This window comes from Chiloscyllium punctatum, chromosome 30 (assembly GCF_047496795.1).
Source record: "Chiloscyllium punctatum isolate Juve2018m chromosome 30, sChiPun1.3, whole genome shotgun sequence".
In the NCBI taxonomy this organism is placed as follows: domain Eukaryota; kingdom Metazoa; phylum Chordata; class Chondrichthyes; order Orectolobiformes; family Hemiscylliidae; genus Chiloscyllium; species Chiloscyllium punctatum.
This window is the reverse complement of record NC_092768.1, coordinates 23389635-23410674: the sequence shown is the minus strand read 5'-3', so window position 1 is coordinate 23410674 and position 21040 is coordinate 23389635. Positions and strand designations below refer to the sequence as shown.

General features: G+C 54.2%; 2 protein-coding genes across 2 annotated transcripts in view; one reads left to right on the top strand and one right to left on the bottom strand.

The window, feature by feature from the left end:
- Nucleotides 1-8679, top strand: part of LOC140455283 (butyrophilin subfamily 1 member A1-like) — a 98178-nt gene extending 89499 nt beyond the window's left edge. Inside the window, exon 8 of the mRNA XM_072550028.1 lies at nucleotides 7947-8679. Within this exon, the coding sequence (XP_072406129.1) occupies nucleotides 7947-8473 (527 nt within the window). The 3' untranslated portion in view covers nucleotides 8474-8679. The remainder of the gene's footprint in view (nucleotides 1-7946) is intronic.
- Nucleotides 1-21040, bottom strand: part of LOC140455111 (butyrophilin subfamily 3 member A2-like) — a 307710-nt gene that overhangs the window by 263522 nt on the left and 23148 nt on the right. The gene's annotated exons all lie outside the window — the stretch shown is intronic.

Sequence of the window (21040 nt, the reverse complement as noted above, 5' to 3'; positions counted from 1 at the left end):
CCCCCACACACACACACCCTCGCCCCCTACACACACACACACCCTCCCCCACCACACACACTAACCCCCACCACACACACACACACTAACCCCCCCCACACACACACACACTAACCGCCCCCACACACACACTACCCCCCCCACACACACTACCCCCCCCACACACACACTACCCCCCCCCACACACACACACTACCCCCCACACACACACACTCGCCCCCCCCGCACACACACTACCCCCACCACACACACACTACCCCCCCCCACACACACACTACCCCCCCACACACACACACTACCCCCCCTACAAACACACACTACCCCCCCCACACACACACACTACCCCCCCTACAAACACACACAACCCCCCCTACACACACACACTACCCCCCTACACACACACACTACCCCCCCTACACACACACACTACCCCCCCTACACACACACACTACCCCCCACACACACACACACACTACCCCCCTACACACACACACTACCCCCCCTACACACACACACTACCCCCCCTACACACACACACTACCCCCCTACACACACACACTATCCCCCCTACACACACACACTATCCCCCCCTACACACACACACACACCCTCCCCCCCTACACACACACACACCCTCCCCCACCACACACACACACTAACCCCCACCACACATACACACCCCCCCCCCACACACACACACACACACACCCCACACACACACACACTACCCCCCCACACACACACTACCCCCCCCACACACACCACACTACCCCCCCCACACACACACTACCCCCCCACACACACACACACTCGCCCCCCCGCACACACACACTACCCCCCCCACACACACACTACCCCCCCCACACACACACTACCCCCCCTACACACACAACTACCCCACCCTACAAACACACACTACACCCCCTACACACACACACAACCCCCCCTACACACACACAACCCCCCCTACACACACACACTACCCCCCTACACACACACTATCCCCCCCAAACACACCCTCCCCCCCCACACACACATACCCTCCCCCCCACCACACACACACTACCCCCACCACACACACACTACCCCCACCACACACACACTACCCCCACCACACACACACTACTCCCCCACACACACTCTAACCCCCCCCCCACACACACACACTACCCCCCACACACACACTACTCCCCCCACACACACACACTACCCCCCCACACACACACACTACCCCCCCCACACACACACACTACCCCCCACACACACACACTACCCCCCCACACACACACACTACCCCCCCACACACACACACTACCCCCCCACACACACACACACTACCCCCCCCCCCACACACACCACCCTCCCCCCTACACACACACACACACCCTCCCCCCCTACACACACACACACCCTCCCCCCCTACACACACACACACCCTCCCCCACCACACACACACACTAACCCCCACCACACACACACACCCCCCCCACACACACACACACCCCCCCCACACACACACACTACCCCCCCACACACACACACTACCCCCCCCACACACACACACTACCCCCCCCACACACACACACTACCCCCCCACACACACACTACCCCCCCACACACACACTACCCCCCCACACACACACTACCCCCCCCTACAAACACACACTACCCCCCCCTACAAACACACACTACACCCCCACACACACACTACCCCCCCACACACAACACTACCCACCCCCCTACAAACACACACTACCCCCCCCTACAAACACACACTACACCCCCACACACACACTACACCCCCACACACACACTACCCCCCCCCACACACACACTACCCCCCCCACACACACACACAACCCCCCTACACACACACACAACCCCCCCTACACACACACAACCCCCCCTACACACACACACTGCCCCCCTACACACACACTACCCCCCTACACACACACTATCCCCCCCAAACACACCCTCCCCCCCCACACACACATACCCTCCCCCCCGCCACACACACACTACCCCCACCACACACACACACTACCCCCCCCACACACACACTACCCCCCCACACACACACTACCCCCCCCACACACACACACACACACTACCCCCCCACACACACACACACACTACCCCCCACACACACACACACACACTACCCCCCCCACACACACACACACACTACCCCCCCCACACACACACTACTCCCCCACACACACTCTACCCCCCCACACACACTACCCCCCACACACACACACACTACCCCCCCACACACACACACTACCCCCCCACACACACACTACCCCCCCACACACACACTACCCCCCCCACACACACACACAACCCCCCCACACACACACTACCCCCCCCACACACACACACAACCCCCCACACACACACTACCCCCCCACACACACACTACCCCCCTACACACACACTACCCCCCCCACACACACACACAACCCCCCCACACACACACTACCCCCCCCACACACACACACAACCCCCCCACACACACCCTCCCCCCCACACACACACTACCCCCCCACACACACACACCCTCCCCCCCTACACACACACACACACCCTCACCCAGACACACACCCTCCCCCCCACACACACACACCCTCCCCCCCACACACACACACCCTCCCCCCACACACACACACCCTCCCCCCCCACACACACACACCCTCCCCCCCTACACACACACACACACCCTCCCCCCCCACACACACACCCTCCCCCCCCACACACACACCCTCCCCCCACACCACACACACACACCCCCCCCACACACACACACACCCCCCCCACACACACACACACCCCCCCACACACACACACTACCCCCCCCACACACACACACTACCCCCCCCACACACTACCCCCCCCACACACACACTACCCCCCCCACACACACACTACCCCCCCCCCACACACACACTACCCCCCCCACACACACACTACCCCCCCCCACACACACACACACACTCACCCCCCCGCACACACACACTACCCCCCACACACACACTACCCCCCCACACACACACTACCCCCCCTACAAACACACACTACCCCCCTACAAACACACACTACCCCCCCTACACACACACACAACCCCCCCTACACACACACACAACCCCCCCTACACACACACAACCCCCCCTACACACACACACTACCCCCCTACACACACACTACCCCCCTACACACACCCTCCCCCCCCACACACACATACCCTCCCCCCCCACACACACACTACCCCCCCTACAAACACACACTACCCCCCCCACAACACACACTACCCCCCCTACAAACACACACTACCCCCCCCTACAAACACACACTACCCCCCCTACACACACACACAACCCCCCCTACACACACACACTACCCCCCTACACACACACTACCCCCACCACACACACACACTACCCCCCACACACACACACTACCCCCCCCACACACACACTACCCCCCCACACACACACTACCCCCCCCACACACACACACACACTACCCCCCACACACACACACACACACTACCCCCCCCACACACACACACACACACTACCCCCCCCCCCACACACACACACACTACCCCCCCCACACACACACTACTCCCCCACACACACTCTACCCCCCCCACACACACACACACTACCCCCCCCACACACACACACTACCCCCCCACACACACACTACCCCCTCCACACACACACAACCCCCCCACACACACACTACCCCCCCCACACACACACTACCCCCCCCACACACACACTACCCCCCCCACACACACACAACCCCCCCACACACACACAACCCCCCACACACACACACCCTCCCCCCTACACACACACACACACCCTCCCCCCCAGACACACACCCTCCCCCCCACACACACACACCCTCCCCCCCACACACACACCCTCCCCCCCACACACACACACCCTCCCCCCCACACACACACACCCTCCCCCCCCACACACACACACACCCTCCCCCCCCACACACACACCCTCCCCCCCCACACACACACCCTCCCCCCCCACACACACACCCTCCCCCCCCACACACACACACACACCCTCACCCCCCACACACACACACCCTCCCCCCCCACACACACACACCCTCCCCCCCCACACACACACACACACCCTCCCCCCCCTCACACACACACCCTCCCCCCCCACACACACACACCCTCCCCCCCCCACACACACACACCCTCCCCCCCCACACACACACACACCCTCCCCCCCCACACACACACCCTCCCCCCCCACACACACACACCCTCCCCCCCCACACACACACACACCCTCCCCCCCCCACACACACACACCCTCCCCCGCACACACACACACCCTCCCCCCCCCACACACACACCCTCCCCCCCCCACACACACACACCCTCCCCCCCACACACACACCCTCCCCCCCCACACACACACACCCTCCCCCCCCCACACACACACCCTCCCCCCCCCACACACACACCCTCCCCCCCCACACACACACCCTCCCCCCCCCCACACACACACCCTCCCCCCCCCCCACACACACACCCTCCCCCCCCACACACACACACCCTCCCCCCCCCACACACACACACTACACCCCTACACACACACACTATCCCCCCAAACACACCCTCCCCCCCACACACACCCTCCCCCCCCACACACACATACCCTCCCCCCCACACACACACCCTCCCCCCGCACACACACACCCTCCCCCCACACACACACACTACCCCCCCACACACACCCTCCCCCCACACACACACACACTACCCCCCCCCACACACACACCCTCCCCCCGCACACACACACACTACCCCCCACACACACCCTCCCCCCGCACACACACACACTACACCCCTACACACACACACTATCCCCCCACACACACCCTCCCCCCCACACACACCCTCCCCCCCACACACACACATACCCTCCCCCCCACACACACACCCTCCCCCCGCACACACACTACCCCCCCACACACACACACACCCTCCCCCCCCACACACACACCCTCCCCCCCCCACACACACACACCCTCCCCCCCCCCACACACACACCCTCCCCCCCCCCACACACACACCCTCCCCCCCCCCACACACACACCCTCCCCCCCCACACACACACCCTCCCCCCCCACACACACACACTACACCCCTACACACACACTACACCCCTACACACACACACTATCCCCCCCACACACACCCTCCCCCCCACACACACACACCCTCCCCCCCACACACATCCTCCCCCCCACACACACCCTCCCCCCCACACACACCCTCCCCCCCACACACACACACATACCCTCCCCCCCACACACACTACCCCCCCACACACACCCTCCCCCCGCACACACACACACTACCCCCCCCGCACACACACCCTCCCCCCCCGCACACACACACTACCCCCCCGCACACACACACTACCCCCCCCGCACACACACACACTACCCCCCCGCACACACACACACTACCCCCCCGCACACACCCTCCCCCCCACCCCACACACACACCCTCCCCCCCACCCCACACACACACCCTCCCCCCCACCCCACACACACACCCTCCCCCCACCACACACACACACAACCCCCCACCACACACACACACCACCCCCCCCACACACACACACTACCCCCCCCCCCCACACACACACACTACCCCCCCCCCCCCCACACACACACACACACTACCCCCCCCACACACACACACACACTACCCCCCCCCACACACACACACACTACCCCCCCCCACACACACACACACTACCCCCCCCCCACACACACACACTACCCCCCCACACACACACACACACACTACCCCCCCACACACACACACACTACTCCCCCCCCACACACACACACACACTACCCCCCCCACACACACACACACACTACCCCCCCCACACACACACACACACTACCCCCCCCCACACACACACACACACTACCCCCCCCCACACACACACACACTACCCCCCCCCACACACACACTACCCCCCCACACACACACACACACACTACCCCCCCCACACACACACACACACTACCCCCCCCACACACACACACACACTACCCCCCCCACACACACACACACTACCCCCCCCACACACACACACACTACCCCCCCCACACACACACACACACTACCCCCCCCACACACACTACCCTCCCCACACACACACACACACTACCCCCCCCCCACACACACACACACACTACCCCCCCCCACACCACACACCTCCCCCCCTACACACACACCTCCCCCCCTACACACACACACACACACACACTACCCCCCCCACACACACACACTACCCCCCCCCACACACACACACTACCCCCCCACACACACACACAACCCCCCCACACACACACACAACCCCCCCACACACACACACTACCCCCCCACACACACACACACACCCTCCCCCCCACACACACTACCCCCCCTCCACACACACTACCCCCCCTACACACACACACTAACCCCCCCACACACACCCTCCCCCGCACACACACACACTACCCCCCCCACACACACCCTCCCCCCGCACACACACCCTCCCCCCCCCCACACACACACACACTATCCCCCCCCACACACACACTATCCCCCCCCCCACACACACACACTACCCCACACACACACACACACACACTACCCCCCCCACACACACACACTACCCCCCCACACACACACACTACCCCCCCCCACACACACACACTACCCCCCCCCACACACACACACTACCCCCCCCCACACACACACACTACCCCCCCCCACACACACACTACCCCCCCCCCCACACACACTACCCCCCCCCCCACACACACACTACCCCCCCCACACACACACACTACCCCCCCCCCCACACACACACACTACCCCCCCCACACACACACACTACCCCCCCCCACACACACACACTACCCCCCCCACACACACACACTACCCCCCCCACACACACACACTACCCCCCCCCCACACACACACTACCCCCCCCACACACACACACACACTACCCCCCCCACACACACACACTACCCCCCCCCCACACACACACACTACCCCCCCCACACACACACACACTACCCCCCCACACACACACACTACCCCCCCACACACACACACTACCCCCCCCCACACACACACTACCCCCCCCACACACACACACACACTACCCCCCCCCACACACACACACTACCCCCCCCCACACACACACACTACCCCCCCCCACAAACTCACTACCCCCCCACACACTCACACTACCCCCCCACACACACACACTACCCCCCCCACACACACACTACCCCCCCCACACACACACTACCCCCCACACACACACACTACCCCCCCCCACACACACACACTACCCCCCCCCACACACACACTACCCCCCCACACACACACTACCCCCCACACACACACACTACCCCCCCCCACACACACACTACCCCCCGCACACACACACTACCCCCGCACACACACACTACCCCCCACACACACACACTACCCCCCCACACACACACACAACCCCCCCCACACACACTACCCCCCCACACACACACACAACCCCCCACACACACACACACAACCCCCCCCACACACACAACCCCCCACACACACAACCCCCCACACACACAACCCCCCACACACACAACCCCCCACACACACACACACAACCCCCCACACACACATACCCTCCCCCCAACCCCCTCCCCCCACACCTAACCCCCCCCCACCCCCCCACCCCACCCCCACCCCCATCCCCCCCAGCCCACCACCCCCCCACCCACCCCCCCCACCCCACCCCGCACACACACACACACACCGCTCCCCCTCCCACAGACCCATACCCAGGGACTGTCTCTAATTCTCTGTGTTTCTCTCCCAGTCTCTGTGACCCTGGATGTGGAAACAGCAAATCCCCGGCTCGAGGTCTTTGAGGATCTGAAGAGTTTGAGATTGACCCTGACCCGGACCTGGAGGGGTCTCCCTGACACCGAGAAGGGGTTTACAGACTGGGACTGTCCCTGTGTCCTGGGATCAGAGGGATTCACATCGGGGAGACATTACTGGGAGGTGGAGGTGGGGGGGAATCGGGGCTGGAGTCTGGGAGTAGCCTCAGAGTCTGTGGAGAGGAAGAGATGGGTCAGTCTGATCCCAGAGAATGGATTCTGGACCATGGAGCGGGTTGAGGATCAGTTTTACATAAACTCCTCTCCTCGATCCCCTCTCCCTGTCGGTCTGATCCCCAGGAAGATGGGAGTTTATCTCAGTTATGAATCTGGGACAGTTTCATTTTACAACGCGGACACCAAGTTCCATCTCCACACCTTCACTGGGAATAAATTCACTGGGAAACTTTATCCTTTCTTCGAGGTTTGGGGTTTAAACAAATTTCTGAGAATCAGCTGTTAAAGGGGCGGGGCCTCCCTGACGTCACAGTGACCCCCGGGTTTAGGGTCTGGGTCAGGGATTGGGGTCAGAAACCTCCCATTGACAACAGGATGTTACTGAATGTGTTATTGAATTCTGAGATTATACTTTGTAACATCACAACCAAACTGTCAATAAATCAGATACAAATATAAATGTCAGATGGTGAAAATAAAAAGTAAATTAAATATCTTGTGTCTCTCCTTCCTTCATTTACTCCCTGCTTCAGTCCCATCCTCCATCTCTTCACCTGTTTCCCAGTCTGGAGCTGGGATTTCTCTGTGTTTCTCACTCTGCACCTGGAACATGAAATCCTGAGGGAGAAATCCAAACACTGACAATGCTGCATTTACATAGCATCCTCCACTGACCTCCTTGTATCGTTGGGGAGGAGAATTCCCAGGATATGCTGTATCCCCAATGTTTAACTGCCCGTTAATTCCGGTTCTCTGTGCACAGACACTGCCTGATCTGCTGAGGATTTGCAGCATTTTCTGATTTTATTTCAGATTTCCAGGATTTGTTTGTGTGTCACCGCCATCTGCTGGATGGAATTGGTACTGAATGATATTGGGCCACAGTACCGTCTCCCGCCAGGCGGGGGCGGTCCTGTACCGTGTGTCTGAAAAGGCTCCGAGCATCATCATCCAGATGAGAGATCAGAGCTGATGAACTGCTGTGCTTTTCCAGCACCGCTCTAATCTAGATTCTGGTTTCCAGTATCTGCAGTCCTTGTTTTTTACCTCCGAGGATCATTGATCAATTTGTAAATTGGAGGTCCTGGGCATCCCTCACCACCAGACGCCTGGAGGAAGAACGCCTCATCTTCCACCTCGGAACACTTCAACCCCAGGGCATCGATGTGGACTTCACCAATTTCCTCATTTCCCCTTCCCCCACCTCACCCTCGTTCCAAACTTCCAGCTCAGTACTGTCCCCATGACCTGCCTATCTTCCTTTCCATCTATCCACTCCACCCTCCCCCCTGACCTATCACCTTCATCTCCTCCCCCACCTATTGTACTCTATGTTACTTTCTCCCCACACCCCACCCCCCTCTCACTTATCTCTCCACCATTCAGACACTCTGCCTGTATTCCTGATGAAGGGTTTTTGCCTGAAACGTCGATTTTCCTGCTCCTCGGATGCTGCCTGAACTGCTGTGCTTTTCCAGCACCACACTAATCCAGAATCTGGTTTCCAGCATCTGCAGTCATTGTTTGTACCTCGTTGATTTTAACCCTACTGCGAATCCTTTTGCAAGGATGCCTGTCTTGATGCCTATCCTCCTCTCTCTACAAGAATCTCAGGGAGTCCCTCTCCCACTGCAATTCCCAGGTCATTTCCTCTGCCCTGAAGCTCTTCAACCATGTCCTGAAACAAACTCGCTACCACAGCCACATTTGCTTCCTCGGTGTCTACCTCTGTAACCAACTCATCCCACACGAACTCCGGACCACCTTTAAACCAGCAGAGTTCGGACCCGAACAGGACAAACAGTACAGATTACAGATTCAAAAACACCAGCAACGGTTCTCCTTCAAGATCCTCCACTCCACGCTTGCAGCAATGCGCTGGCACCTAACCTCTCTCCAGTCAGCCCTGCCTCAGCTGAGGGCCACACTCTCTCAGAATTGCAAAGGACCCACTCTGTACTACATCCTCTGGAGAATCCATACTCTCAACAAACAGCATTTCAACTCCATCTCAAACATCAAAAATTGTAAGAACAACGAACTTTTATCTACCCACCTCCATAGCCAGTGCTCCTCAAACATTCCAGTAGATTCCCCTGGTCTCTGGAACTGCTCTAACGCCTTTAGCCATGTGGCTGCTGCAGCTACCATCCCCATGGTGATGGATGACATCACTTCCACCCCCATCATGGCCGCTCCCACAGCCACTTCTGCCCCTCACAATTCCTCATGCACCACACGTGACATCACTTCCACCCCTCACATCATCGCTGATGTCACACGTTCAGTGACTTCCACCCCCTCCCCCCCCCCCCCACTGCTGCGTCTGCTTTCTCTCACCTGCATTCTGCTGAAACCCACCGCCCCCCCACAGATCCCACTGTCACCATCCTCACCCCCCAGAACCCTGAGGGAACACCACCCCTGCTCATGACTCCACCCCCCTTCCCCCCACCATCACACCCACTCCAGGTACTGGCTCCGACCCCACTCCCAGCTCCACACCCACACCAGATCCCAGCTCCCGGCCCTGCCGAGTTTTCACCATCCCCCCAGACCTTCCCCTCACTGAGGACGAACGATCAGTCCTCAGCAAAGGACTCACCTTCATCCCCCTCCGTCCACGCATCAATGAATTTAATACACACCGTGACGTCGAACAATTCTTCCGTCGCCTCCGCCTCCGAGCTTACTTTCACAATCAGGACTCCCGCCCACCTTCCGAGGACCCCTTCGCCCACCTCCAACACACTGCATCCACCTGGACACCCCGCGCTGGCCTATTACCTGCCCTCGACCTCTTCATTTCCAACTCCCGCCGGGACATTAACCACCTCAACCTGTCGTCCCCCCTCCCCCACTCCAACCTCTCACCCTCACAACGCACAGCCCTCCAATCCCTCTGCTCCAATCCCAACCTCACCATTAAGCCAGCGGATAAAGGGGGCGCACTGGTAGTCTGGCGCACTGACCTCTACACCGCTGAAGCCAAACGCCAACTCGAGGACACCTATTCCTACTGCCCCCTCGACCATTACCCCACCCCCCATCACCAAACCATCATCTCCCAGACCATACAGAACCTCATCACCTCAGGAGATCTCCCACCCACAGCTTCCAACCTCACAGTCCGGGAACCCCGCACTGCCCGGTTCTACCTCCTTCCCAAGATCCACAAGCCTGACCACCCTGGCCGACCCATTGTCTCAGCATGCTCCTGCCCCACTGAACTCATCTCTACCAACCTCGACACTGTCCTATCCCCCCTATTCCAGGAACTCCCCACATACGTTCGAGACACCACCCACGCCCTCCACCTCCTCCAAGACTTCCATTTCCCTGGCCCCCAATGCCTCATCTTCACCATGGATATCCAATCCCTCTACACCTCCATTCGCCATGACCAGGGCCTCCAAGCCCTCTGTTTTTTCCTCTCCAGACATCCCCAACAGTACCCTTCCACTGACACTCTCATTCGTTTGGCCGAACTTAACAATTTCTCCTTTGAATCCTCCCACTTCCTACAGACCAAAGGCGTAGCCATGGGCACACGTATGGGCCCCAGCTATGCCTGTCTCTTTGTTGGCTACGTAGCACAGTTGATCTTCCGTAATTACACTGGCACCACTCCCCACCTCTTCCTCCGCTACATTGATGACTGCATTGGCGCCACCTCGTGCTCCCACGAGGAGGTTGAGCAATTCATCAGCTTCACCAACACATTCCACCCTGACCTTAAATTTACCTGGACCATCTCTGACACCTCCCTCCCCTTCCTGGACCTCTCCATCTCCATTAATGATGACCGACTTGACACCAACATTTTTTACAAACCCACTGACTCCCACAGCTACCACCTCTTCCCACCCTACCTCCTGCAAAAATGCCATCCCGTATTCCCAATTCCTCCACCGTATCTGCTCCCAGGAGGACCAGTTCCACCACAGAACACACTAGATGGCCTCCTCCTTTAGAGACCGCAATTTCCCTTCCCACGTGGTTAAAGATGCCCTCCAACGCATCTCATCCACATCCCGCACCTCCGCCCTCAGACCCTACCCCTCCAACCGTAACAAGGACAGAACGCCCCTGGTGCTCACCTTCCACCCGACCAACCTTCGCATAAACCAAATCATCCGCCGACATTTCCGCCACCTCCAAACAGACCCCACCACCAGGGATATATTTCCATCCCCACCCCTTTCCGCCTTCCGCAAAGACCGTTCCCTCCGTGACTACCTGGTCAGGTCCACGCCCCCCCTTCAACCCACCCTCCCATTCTGGCACCTTATCTGCCACTGATCTCCTCTACATTGGGGAGACTGGGCGCCTCCTATCAAAGCGCTTTAGGGAACATCTCTGGGACACCCGCACCAATCAACCCCACCGCCCCGTGGCCCAATATTTCAACTCCCCCTCCCACTCTGCCGAGGACATGGAGGTCCTGGGCCTCCTTCACCACCCCCACATGCCCACATCCCCATGAATGAATGTTTAAGAAGCCCCCTCTTTGTTGGCTGCTATTGCATTCCCCTCTTAAATACTTTCCCTCCCAGGGTTCACCAAGTTCATCAAAGGGACAGACAGAACTGAACACAGTGCTCTCACTGAGAAAGCGGAGTTTGAGCCATTCACTTGCCTTTATTGGTCAGTGCATTGAGTATTGGAGTTGGGAGATCACATTGTGTCTGTACAGGTTCAGCCACTAATTGAACACAGTATTCAATTCTGGTTCAATTCTGGTCTCCCTGCTATAGGAAGGATGATGTGAAGCTTTAAAATGTTCAGAAAAGATTTACAAGGGTGTTGCTGGGGTTGGAGGGTTGGACACGTTGGGGTGTCGGAGACCTTATATGGGTGGGGGACCTTATACAGTGAGGGAGAGAGAGAGAGAGAGAGAGGATGTGTGAGAGATTGAGAAAGATGGACAGAGAGTGAGAGAGAGAGCTAGAAGCTGCAGTCCGAAATCAGAGGAAGCCACTGGGAGGTGATCAGAGTCTGAGATTGGGCGAGAGTGAGGACTGCAGATGCTGGAGATCAGAGTCGAGAGTGTGATGCTGGAAAAGCACAGCTGATCAGGCAGCACCTGAGGAGCAGAAGAATCGATGTTTCAGGCAAAAGCCCTTCATCAGAGTCTGAGATTGCTTAATCTTTCTGCAATCTGAGAGCTCCACATGGGATTACAGACAGGAACACTGTCTCCAACCCTGAGCCCAGCATCTCTCCCACTGGATCACTCTCTGTCAGGTCTCTGAATTGGCCATCTACCTTGGAGGTGGTTCACATGTTGTTTGATGCCACTGTTTGAGGTGGCGCCACTGTGCTGCCCGATCAAGCCATTGATCTTCTCTAACCACTGCCTCCTGCTGGCTGACTGTCACCTACAGGATGACCAGAGGGACGGCAAGGGAACGTGGAAGCTGAACATGAAACTGTTGACCCTGGAAAAGATTTAGAAACTCAAAAGGGATTGCACAGAACCCTGAATCCCCTCTGAGTCTCCAGTGAACCGGTAGGAAACAGCAAAGGGGAACATCAAGGGGTCCTTTATCCTCAAAAGATATTTTAAAGGTAGATTTAAAGTGAATATTGTGGTCAAATCACGCAGCTTTAAGCAAAGCAGAGTTTAGTTAAACACTACAGTTGAAACACAAGTAAAAGAAAGTGGAATTTAGAATAACTTAATTATGGGAAACCTGAACCGACCCCCATTACTGAAGAACTGTTCCAATTCAGCAACATCCCACAAACACACTCCGAGGCAAAAGGGGAAATTGAAATACACATTCTTTCAGGCATAAGATTTCAGGGAATGTCAGTCAGTCAGGAATTATCTCCTGAAGATTACAACCTTCCTGTGACTGCCACAGCAAAACCAAACCAGAACCTACCTGAACTGGGACAACTGGCCACTCCCCTGCCGTTATTAAACTCGGTTCTTCCTCGATCCCTCGGCACCTCTGTCTTTAAATCCTCTCTTTAAAAAAAAACCAAAGGACGAAATAACGTTGTTAAAGTGACAGCATCATCACAACAGATAGAACCTCAGTCTGTCGTGACATTTGGTGTTTGTGTACCGAGGGTCAACACACAGTTTGATGGAACCACCCACAGTTTAAACTCACACTCCACTCCCTGCGGCGCCCACCTCTCCCTGAACAACTCCAGGGTGTTGGTGGACACCGCGTGCTCCTTCTCCAAGGACACCCGGGCTCTAACGTAACCCCGGAAGAGGGGCAGACCCCCTCCACGGCCCACTGCCTGGACCTGTTTCTGGCCATCAAACTGGGAGTGCAAACGCCCCCACCCAATATATACATGGTCCACGGACTCCACAGCGCCACAGAACAAGCAGTTGGGCTGGGAGTCCGTGAACCACCGCAATCTGCGGTTGCAGGGGACTGCTGCGTGCAGCACCCTCCACCCCAGATCCCCGAGAGAAAGGGGGAGGACTCCCACGTAGAGAGCCCTCCACTGGGGATCCCCACCGCCCGGTGGCAAATGGGCACGCCAAGGCGTGTCCGGACGGTGGATGAGGGAGAAGAGGTGGACGGTGTGCAGCAGCAGTCGATAAACGTCCTTAACGTCCTTAAAGGGGACAAAACTAAAATTCCAGAGGCGGCCCAGGTTGTGGGACACAGGCTCCCGTGGGAACTGTGGATGGGAATAGTGGAAGCTCCAATTCCATGGTTTGGGATCTCCCCAGCTTTTATACCAACAGAAACTGGCAAATGTTAGTAAGTTTTGCAAGTTGGTCCTCAACATGTTTGGCGGAGCTATGAGTATAACTTCCTTCACCATTAATTGCACAAGTGCCATTTGAACAAAGGGCAGAGATATTCTCAATGCTCCACAAGACTCCACTTCCCTGGGAGAGTTCCAAAGAGGCCGGATTCCATTTCATCAGTTTGATCCCAGTTGAAGAAGAATCCGTGCAATATTGCCACCTTCTGGCGGTGAGCAGTACCGCGGGTAACAGACGGCTCTGAGATTTCTGAACGGCGATGTTCTCTTGTCCATGGTACAGGACCGCCACCAGCTGGCGGCAAGTGGTACTGCGGCCAAGTCTCATCCAGTGAGGATCAGAGCGAACAAATGGCACTGTCACAGATTGAAATACTTGAAACGCTGCTCATCCGAAACAAAACGAGAAAATACTGAAAAGAGTCCGTAGGTCAGAGGCACCTGCGAACAGAAATAATGTTTCAGTTCAATCATCTTTTGTCAAAACTAGGAAAAGGTGGAAAACGTAGCAAATGTTAAGCAAAATACAGAGCTGGGAGAGGAATGAAAACAGACAACCAAAGAAGGATATTTGTGATGTGGAGAAAAGACTGAGAGATGAAAGACAGAAAAAGGATGATTGTAAACTGGAAAAAAAAACGCGGTGATGGAATAAAACAAACAGAGTGCTGGAGAAACTCAGCAGGCCTCGTGAGGGTCGGTGGACAGAGAAACAAAAACAGACCCCAGAGTTCGGAACTTAACTTCAATCTTTTTTTCTTCTGCAGCATTTATATTATTATGCAGATGATAGAAATACGGGAAAATTGTATCGGCAAAAGGTTCAAAAGCGACTCGCAGAACCTTCACAAAAAATTGCTGCATTCAAAAAAAGTCTCCAGAGAGAGAGAGAGAGAGAACGATTAAAAATTGCTGAACTCGAGGCTGAATCGGAAAGACAGTAAAATGCCTGAATTAAAGGAGGTTCCTGCCGCTTCCTCAGCTCACACTGAGTCGATCAAGCAATAGCACCACCAGGTGGCGGTAATCAGCAGTGCAGTGAGAAATAGAATTGCAGTTTCCCAAATGTCGCACCAGGTGGCGATGAAGATCCATGGAAAGTATAATTTGTGAAAGCTGTCCTTCAACGACATTGAGTCCAGATGTCAGACTGTAATGTAGTGGGATGTTTTCAACGCTGAGAATTGTGGTTTTACACGATTTTCATATCGTTATGTAAAATAAAGCTGGCCTAGTTAACCACACATTGGGAGAGCTGAGAAAATAGCTGTTCATGGTTTTCATGGCAACAACATACTGCAGCACGATGGAAATATAAAAGACACAAAAATCCTGAATCCAGGAAGATAAGCTGGGAACTCTGGTCACTTAGTCCTGGCTGTGTTAACATTTATTGCCCATCGCTTTGACAAAGGGTCAGTTAGACTTGAAATGTCAGCTCTTTTCTCTCCTGACAGATGCTGCCAAACCTGCTGAGATTTTCCAGCATTTTCTCTTTTGGCCTTTGGAAGTTGCTGTTGGGAAGATGGTGGTGATTTTTCTCCTTGAATCGCTGCAGTCAGTTTGGGGCAGGTACATGCACAATGTCACTCAGGAGGGAGGACCAGGACCCAGCACAACAGAAGGAACAGTGATTTATAACTAATCAGGTGGTGAGTGGCACTGAGGGGCACTTGCAGATACTGCTGTTCCCATGTATCAGCTGTCCTTATCTTTCTAAATGGAAGTGGCCATGGATTTGGAAGGTCCTGTTGAAGGAGCCTTTGTGAACATCTGCAGTGTGTCTGGGAGATTGTACATACTGCTATTACTGAGTGTTGGTGGTGGAGAAAGTCATTGTTTGGGAATGAGATGCCAATGAAGTGAACCATTTTGTCCGTGATGATGTCAAATTTCTTGAGTATTGTTAGAGCTGCATTCATCCAGGCAGGTGGAGGGTATTCTATCAGAGTCCTGGTTTGTATCATAGAGATGGTGGAGACACTTTGCAGAGTCAAGAGGTGAGTTCCTCACAGCAGGATTCCTCACCTCAGAGCTGCTCCTGAGGCCACGTTATTTATATGAATAGTCCAGTTGAGTTTCTGGTCAAAATATGAAATAAGAACCATTTCTGCCACATTCCCACTCCAATATCCAAATCAATTATACAGATTAAAAACATAGTAATCTGAGCACTGATCATTCAGAAACACCAATGTCTACCTTCCTGTAATTTGAAAAATAACCAGTTACCAGAATCTTTCTGGGAGGCAGTGGTGTCAGGGTAATGACACTGAAATAGTAGTCCGTGAGCCCAGGCCGATGCTGTCTAATGTCAGACAGTGATACAGTACAGAAACAGGCCCTTCGGCCCAACTCCTCCATGCCAACCAGGTTTCCTAAATTGAACTAATCTAATTCTCTTGTTAAATAAAAAACGAAAGAGCTGCAGATGCTGTAATCAGAAACAAAAATGAACATTGCTGGCAAAGCTCAGCAGGTCTGTCAGAATCTGTGGAGAGAAATCAGAGTTAACGTTTCAGATCAACTGACCCTTCCTCACAACTTGTGTTCAAAACTGAGTTCCTCAGTTCTGAGGAAGGGTCACTCAATCTGAAATGTTAACTCTGATTTCTCTCCACAGGTGCTGACAGACCTGCTGAGTTCTTCCAACAAGTTTTGACTTTGTTTCCCATTTGCCTGCACTTGGCCCATATCCCTCAAAACCCTTCCTATTTGTGAACCTGTCCAAATATCTTTTAAATGTTGCAGGTGTACCCACATCTATCACTTCCTCTGGCAGCTTGTTCCATTCTCTGTGTGAAAAAGTTGCCCCTTGGGTCCCTTTTTTAAATCTTTCCCCTCTCACTTTGACCCTACGCCCCCTCGTTTTGGACTCCTGTGGAGACCTGTGACCAGCGACGTGCTGCCAAAGGTCATGCTGAGTCCATGGCTTTTTGTCATTTGATTAAATGGTTTGGATGGTGATATAGGAGGGATGGTTAGTAAGTTTATAGATGATATTAAATTGGAGGTGTAGTGGACAGTGAAGAAGGTTACCTCAGTGTACAATGGGACCTTGATCAGATGGGTCAATGGGCCGAGGAGTAGCAGATAGAGTTGAATTTTGATAAAGGTGAGATGCTGCGTTTTGGAAAAAGGCAAATCAGGGCAGGACTTATACACTTAATGGTAAGGTCCTAGAGAGTGTTGCTGAACAAAGAGACCTTGGAGTGCAGGTTCATAGCTCCTTGAAAGTGGAGTCGCAGGTGGATAGGATAGTGAAGAAGGTGTTTGGTATACTTTCCTTTATTGGTCAGTGCATCAAGTCCAGGAGTTAGGAGGTCATGTTACAGCTGTACAGGTTATTGGTTAGGCCACTAGTGGAATACTATATGCAATTCTGGTCTCACTGCTATAGGAAAGATGTGGTGAAACTTGAAAGGATTCAGAAAAGATTTACAAGCATATTGCTGTGGTTGGAGGATTTGAGCGAGAGGGAGAGGCTGATTAGGCTGGGGCTCTTTCCCCTAGAGTGTTGGAGGCTGAGGGGTGACCTTATAGAGGTTTATAAAATCATTAGGGGCATGGATAGACTGAATAGTTAATGTCTTTTCTCAAGGGTTGGGAGGGTCCACAACTAAAGCACTTGGTTTAAGGTGAAAGGGGAAAGATTAAAAAGGAACCTTTTCATGGAGAGGGTGGTGAGTTATATGGAATGAGCTGCCAGAGGAAGTGATGGAGGCTGGTGCAATTAGAAAATTTAAAAGGCATCTGGATGGGTATATGAATACGACAGGTTTAGAAGGATGTGGGCCAATGGGACCAGATTAATTTGGGATATCTGATTATTGGGGATGAGTTGGACTGAAGGGTCTGCTTCCATGTTGTACATGGCTCTGACTCTATGATCATTGCTGTTGGGCTCACTGGTTAGCAGTTCCCTGCCTCTTGCTGTAGCCCTTCTTAAATAATGGCTCCCGAACTTAATTTGTAGACATGACATTTATTTCTGGGTCTTGTCTGGGTCTAACATGGAGGAAGATCCTGGCAGTGCCCTGTGCACACGTCAGACTTTGCTCTTGCATCCTGGCAGTGCCCTGTGCACATGTCAGACTTTGCTCTTGCATCCTGGCAGTGCCCTGTGCATTGTGATGCTGAGGCTTTGGGCCAAGTTCTGGGAAATGGGATGAGAATAGTTAGGTGCTTGTTTTTGAACAACACAGACTTGATGGACCAAAGGGCGTTTTTCTGTGCTGTCAACCTTGAAGATTCCATAGCCGACATGTGACTCCACACCCACAACAATGAGTTGCCTCTTAAATAACCTCAGAGCACTTCGGGATGGTCAATAAACACTTGCTGAGCTGGCAATGTCCAAATCCCACAAATAATTAAATCAGAAAAAAACACTCAGACATAACTCTGAGCAGCTCCTGAAGTTAAACTGATTGGCCTTCAATCACAAAGCCACCTTTGTTTCTGCTAGCTGTAAGACAGTAGAGAATTTCTCCCCTATACCCACTGACTTCTATGTCTCCGGAGTTCAGCCTGACAATCTAAAGCAAAAACTGGCATCATGTCATGGGCAGGCACTCTGACCTCTCCTCTGGAGTTCAGCTCCCTTGGCCTTGATTAGACTGAGACTCTAACAAGGTCAGTCGCCTAGTGGTCTGAGTGGAACATAAGGAGACCATCAGTCAGTAGGATATTGCTGAGTGAGTGCAGCTTGCTCTCTCTGTGAATGGTTCCTACCATCACTTTACTGAGGATCGAGGGGAGCCTGATGTGCCGGTGATTATCCGGATGGGATTTGTCATGTTTCTGTTTTATGGACAGGATATATCCAGGCAGGTTTTCCACATTCCAGTGTTACAACTTGTTGGAGACTGTGTGTGACAATATACACAGGCTCCCTCCCACATCATTTGGAAGTTGCCTCAGTTCATTCATCTTGAGCTCTGACAGGAAGAAACTTATGTGAATCGAGAGCTAGTATGTGGTACAAACAAATTTCCCATCATAAACTGATCACTGTTTTCTGTAGAGTGAGGGAGAGATATGTCTCTCCCAAAGTAACCAATGAGAACATGGTCAAAATTATAGTTTTAAAGGGACAGGACAGAGTGTAATGTTCAATACATTTCACCTTGTCGGTTGCATTTGGTGAAGCATATCTTCAACAGCCTCTCCTGTGGAAGTGGAGCGGGGGTACTCACAGTCACTGAGTGGGAGAAGTATATGAAGGATTCCTGTCACTCACAGGCTGAAACCACCACCTCCACCGAGATTCGTGTTCAATACTTCCTCCCAGAGTCTTGCACCGAACTTCTGTGGGAATTTGCTGATCTGAAGATGTTCACTGAGGCAATACATAATATCAAAACTAAAATCAGGAAGTGCTGAGTGTGAATGGGGCTTCCAGAAAGTGGGAATTTTGGCCCAATTGCCTGGATTTCCTCATCGATCTTCACTGGATTGTGAGCACAACTTCTGCTGCTTCTGTACCACCTGAATTTGGATATACAAGGGGATAAATTAATGTAGACCAGGGTTTCTGAAGAAAACATCTCAAGGAAAATCAGGCTTCAGTGAGTCTGACTGATAAAGTTTGGAAATGAAAAGTGAATCTGCCAGTGAAGGAAAGTAAACATCACTCTGTGAAATGTCAGGAAGAACTGGAGCTGTTTCGTGAAACTGACAAGAAACTGATCTGTCTGATTTGTCGAGATTCCTGGGAACACAGAGAGCACTGTTCCACCCTGATTAAAGAAGGTGTTGGAATCCACAAGGTAAAAGAAAACAGATTTCATCACATTTTCATGGTCTAACTCTTTTATTTTCTGATTTTCTCTCCCAATCCCAGGATCAAGAGAAATCTTCCTTAGACTGACTCACAGGGAAGAATTCGGAGATTCCAAAAATGGGGTGGCAGCAGAAGCAGAAGATTTCCCAAATTGAGGTAAAGTCTCCATCAGCAGATTTTCAATGTTTGATTGTTTGTTTCTTGCAGAAACAACGTAGATACATTTCATTGTATTAAAGCAGTTGAGAAATATGCAGAACCAGATCAAATCCAAGTTCGCTGAAATGTACCAGATTCTCAAAAAGAAAGAGCAGCGTTTGCCCC